Here is a 5,079-nt window from a genome sequence, read left to right as displayed (position 1 = left end):
GGCATGTAGTATACTTGCATGAGAGTTTAAGCACACACCCAAGAGACCTTCAAATTATCTATTATTACAACTCTTTGCTTACACTGGAAACTCATCACATACCTATGGACTACGGTCAAGGCCATTTCTGCAATGGTCTAGGATGATTTTTTTTTTCTTTTAATTTTTACAGATACCTGTGAGGGCTACAAAAGCAAGCTTACCATTGGTGGAGAGGTTAATTAATACCTTTTTTCATGGCTACTAGAGTTCAATAGTCAAACAGCCCTCTTTAGTTTTGGGTATATATAAGTGGCATCCACTATCCTGTAGCAGCAGTGCTTTTGGCTTTTAGCTAAGTGTGCTCCACTTTCCAGCCTATATCAAGGCTATACCTGAAAAGATGCTGACTATTTCACTGATATGGGGATTAGTTGTGGCTTTGTGCTGTTTCTTCTGGCTTATCGTTGGCATTAGAAGACGGTAAGAAAAACAAATTATTTGTTTTATTATTATTATTAATTATTATTATTATTTATTATTAATAATAATATATATTTTTATATCTAGTGATTACATGCTTTGTACCAAATGTATAGATAGAAATTGACACTTCTGCCATCTGTCTGTTTTAAGATGCAATTAATTTATTTATATATTACTTAAACAAAAAAAAATAATGAAAAAAAAAAAGTATGGTAATTAACGTGCCAATAACTGAGTGTCCACCTTTATCAAATATTTGACTTCAGCTGTTTAGTTGACCCTCTGTGTAATGGTCAGTACAACATGTATTTGGCCAGAAAAAAAGCAAGTTAAGTAAATAATGGCTATGTAACCCTGCAATATCAACATTCAATGTGATTATATAGGTCAGTGAGCTAATACATACATGTGTATATTTGTTTCTACCATTTTAGGCAACCAGGAGAGCCACCTCTGGAAAATGGCTTAATTCCCTACCTCGGATGTGCCTTGCAGTTTGGTGCCAACCCTCTAGAGTTTCTCAGATCAAGGCAGAAAAAATATGGAGATGTCTTCACTTCCAAAATTGCCGGAACATTTGTCCATTTTGTGACTGACCCATTTTCCTTTAATGCCGTAATGCGTCATGGTCGACACTTTGATTGGCAGAAATTCCACTATGCAACATCTGCCAAGGTAAAGTATGAGATAATGACTTCTTTTACAGTGCAATACTCTAATATCAGATAATAACCATTTGAATGTTATCTTAAGAAACCACGTAGTTACATTGTAACAATTCATTGACTGTAAATGCCAGCCTTTCATACGCTTATGGAAATTACAATTATTTATTGGGAATAAATATTTCACAATTTATTAAATAAACTATAGCTGGAAATAAACCTTCTCTACAATAAAGTCTGTGTAGTTGGAAATATTTCAGTATTTCATTATATTTATACAGCAATCATCCTATAGAAGCACCGAAAGCTTCTGGGTGATTCGGCATCATACAGGTTCTCTCCACGTGGTTCTGCAGTGGGCATGTGTTAATGCAATCATTAGTGACTGCATATAGATATAGTCCCAGTTGATTTTTTATATTCATGTTGCAGTATTGCTTTTGAGTATTTTTGCTTTTTCTTTATTGTCGTCCTTATTGTATATTAACTAGATTTGCTTTTGAGTATTTTTGAGTATTAATTAGAATAAACTGTGTTCTCTACCAGGCATTTGGACACAGCAGCATGAATCCCGTTGATGGTAGAACCACTGAAAATATACACGAAACCTTCAATAAGACAATGCAGGGAGATGCGCTGGATGCTATTATAACCGCCATGATGGAGAATCTCCAACATGCAATGATGCAGACTATTGCACCCAAAACAAGCGAATGGAAAAACGATGGACTCTACGCCTTCTGTTACCGAGTGATGTTTGAGTCCAGTTACTTGACTCTTTTTGGCAAAGAGTTAAATGCTAAGAATGACAAGAGTCTAGCTAGACAGGAAGCACAAAGAGCACTCATACTCAACGCCATTGAAAACTTCAAAGAATTCGACAAGATCTTCCCTGCGCTAGTAGCAGGTCTCCCCATACATGTCTTCAAATCAGCTCACAATGCCAGGGAGAAACTAGCAAATGGTCTGCTCCATGAAAAACTTAGGGAAAGAATCAACCTCTCAGACATTGTCACCCTTAGGATGTATTTGAACGACACCGTTTCCACTCTAAATGATGCAGATAAGGCAAAGACCCACTTGGCACTCCTCTGGGCATCTCTCGCCAACACCCTCCCGGCAGCTTTCTGGTGTGTTTTTTACCTCCTTAGGTAAGACTAATCACTGCATTCCTATAAATACTGCTTGACTATTGCTTGCCTTGTACCATCCATGTGTTATATATTATCTGCTCATTTCTGAATAATTAATAACATTTTATTAAAATTAAACAGATGCCCAAAAGCCATGAAGGCAGCCACTGATGAAATCAGCCAGGTTTTGGAAAACGCTTCTCAGAAAGTGACCTTTGATGACAAGCACATTTTCCTGAATCGCCATCAGCTTGATGATATGCCCGTTTTAGGTAAATTTTACACCGGTGATAGGTTATCCATGCTTTTCTGTGTCTGATACTAATACAATCTCTAAATTATATTTCTTCTTGTCGTTTCTTATACAGACAGCATAATCAAGGAATCAATGAGGCTATCCAGTGCATCTCTCAACATCAGAGTGGCCAAGGAGAATTTTACCCTACAACTGGAAGAAAAAGGGGCATATTCCATCCGTAAAGATGACATTGTTGCTTTCTACCCCCAGACTGTTCACCTGGATCCTGAGGTTTATGAGGACCCTTTTGTGAGTATTACTTTGTATATTTCCAGACCATTATTTGACTACCAATACCATATCTATTAGTGATGCGTGAACGTGCTCGGATAAGGGGTTATCCGAGCACGTTCGGGTGTTATCCGAGTATCTCCGACGTGCTCGTATATTATATCTGAGTCCCTGCGTCTGCATGATTTATGGCTGTTTGACAGCCTCAACACATGCAGGGGTTGCCTGTTTGATAGGGAATCCTCATGTGTTGAGGCTGACTAACAGCCGCAAAGCATGCAGACGCCGGGACTCAATATAAGAGCACGCCGAAGATTCTCGGTTAGTACTTGAGCATGTTCAGTTAACCCCTTATCCGAGCACGTTTGATCATCACTGATATCTATACAAAATTGTCCTAAACAGGGAGTATACAGAAGAAGTAAAGGCGCCATACACATTAGATAAAACTGAGCCAAACGATTTTCAGACGTCTAATGTGTATAGGGTCCTGATTAGTCTCTCTCTACAGATGATGTCAGAGGAGATAAGGATTGGGCTGTTTTAATTTTTTTCCAACCAATGCTTTCATTATGCCGACAGGTATGCCTCTGCCAGATGAGCCTGGCACCGGCTTATTATGTTCTTCCCGTAGAGAACACATGAACACTCGGCTGAGCTGAACATTCATGCTTATGGGCGAGTTGGGAGACATAGCTGTTGGTTGAATGAGCGTTCTTGTTTATGAATTTCAGATTTGTCCTTATGTTTTTATATCTTTATTTTTCAGGCATTTAAATATGATCGGTACCTGGATGAGAATGGAAAAGAAAAGACAGATTTTTACCTTAAAGGAAAGAAATTAAAATATTACTACCTGCCATTCGGGTCTGGGAAAACCAAGTGTCCTGGACGACAATTTGCAGTGCATGAGATCAAACAGTTGGTGACTCTGATGATTTCTTACTTCGAGATGGAACTTGTAGATAAAAATGTAAAATCTCCATCCCTAGATCAGTCCCGTGCAGGCCTAGGCATCTTACAGCCAACCCATGATGTTGATTTCAAATACAAACTAAAAGTCTATTAAATTAATCTGCCCAAAGTAGATAATTGCAGAAACCCCCAGGTGCCAGTGCCCTGCAGAACACACCGATGACTATTGTAAGATATCTTCCCAGCAGTCATGGAGCCCAGCGTTTTACTTATTAATTCTCATTAATATAAATGAGGATGTACAGAACATATTTCTTATATCAGCAGTGCATGATATATACTCACCATTATTTCATGTAATAAAAGTTGTACATTCATTATAAAATAGAAGGTTTAGTTAATGTGGAATATACAAAGCAGTCACTAAAGAGCGGACCAAGGTTTGGTTGACATAACCATTATGGAGTCATGACAGCGATGAATACATCCATGGGGTCCATCAGGTTTTCATTTTTATTTAGTGCTGCAGACTACATAATTCTTGCTATAAAAATTAGAAACCTGGCAGACTGGAGAAGGCGGTAATATGAACTTTTGGAGTTGGTAAAACGATGTATATTTTGTAGGTATCTTTTTAAGTTATGCACTGTGAGACATGATTTTGTGTTATATCTATAAGTGTTTATAGTGTTTTAACTATAAATCCTATTGTATATAATAATTGTTGATTACATATATCGGAAATATTACTCTATTCAATTAATTAATGAATGAGTCTGTTTATGTATCTGTTTGCCACATTTCATTTTGACTATTACACAACCGGGTACTGTATTATAAAATGCTATCAATTGTATAGAAAATACGTCTGGACTTATTTCTGTTCTGTAATACAATTAATTGTAAATAAACAAATTGCTGTTTTTAATAAATGCATTTCATTATTGGAATCATTGTTGCGCTCTGGAGCAGCTTATATGACAACAAGAACTGAACGCTTTATAGAGGGAAAGCACACTGATATAGGAAAAAAAAGAAACGTTTCTCTCTATGATAAGACCTGAATCTGGAGCACAACTACAGCGGGTGCAAAGGTAGCAGTTGCATCCAGGTCCTTTGAGGTATAGATAGTGGCATACAGGCATCACACTTTAAAATATATCTGCATCATAGATGCAGATCCAGTTGAAAGCAATGATGGAACAGGGAGCCATCAGCTCCCTCCTCCATCATTCTCCCTGTGCATCTAACATCTTGGAGCAGTGGGCGCCCTCACTACATCGCGCCCATTGTACAGAGCTTCAGACCACACAATGCAGAGACCAGAGCAGCGTGGGAGAAGTGATTATTTTTACTTTAAATCATTATGGGG

General features: G+C 37.8%; 1 protein-coding gene across 1 annotated transcript; it reads left to right on the top strand.

Moving 5' to 3' along the window:
- The first annotated feature begins 252 nt into the window (after positions 1 to 252).
- Positions 253 to 4,123, top strand: CYP7A1 (cytochrome P450 family 7 subfamily A member 1). The gene is made up of 6 exons (XM_073676735.1): positions 253 to 462; positions 900 to 1,140; positions 1,677 to 2,281; positions 2,405 to 2,535; positions 2,632 to 2,810; positions 3,562 to 4,123. The coding sequence occupies exons 1-6, from the start codon at positions 383 to 385 to the stop codon at positions 3,859 to 3,861; spliced, it is 1,536 nt and encodes a 511-aa protein (XP_073532836.1). The 5' UTR covers positions 253 to 382; the 3' UTR covers positions 3,862 to 4,123.
- Positions 4,124 to 5,079: the final 956 nt, after the last annotated feature.

Source organism: Phyllobates terribilis, unplaced genomic scaffold, assembly GCF_046119375.1.
Source record: "Phyllobates terribilis strain yellow unplaced genomic scaffold, ASM4611937v1 Scaffold_4__5_contigs__length_816908805, whole genome shotgun sequence".
In the NCBI taxonomy this organism is placed as follows: Eukaryota; Metazoa; Chordata; class Amphibia; order Anura; family Dendrobatidae; genus Phyllobates; species Phyllobates terribilis.
The sequence above is the reverse complement of the archived record's forward strand: the minus strand, read 5'-3'. Positions and strand labels throughout refer to the sequence as shown.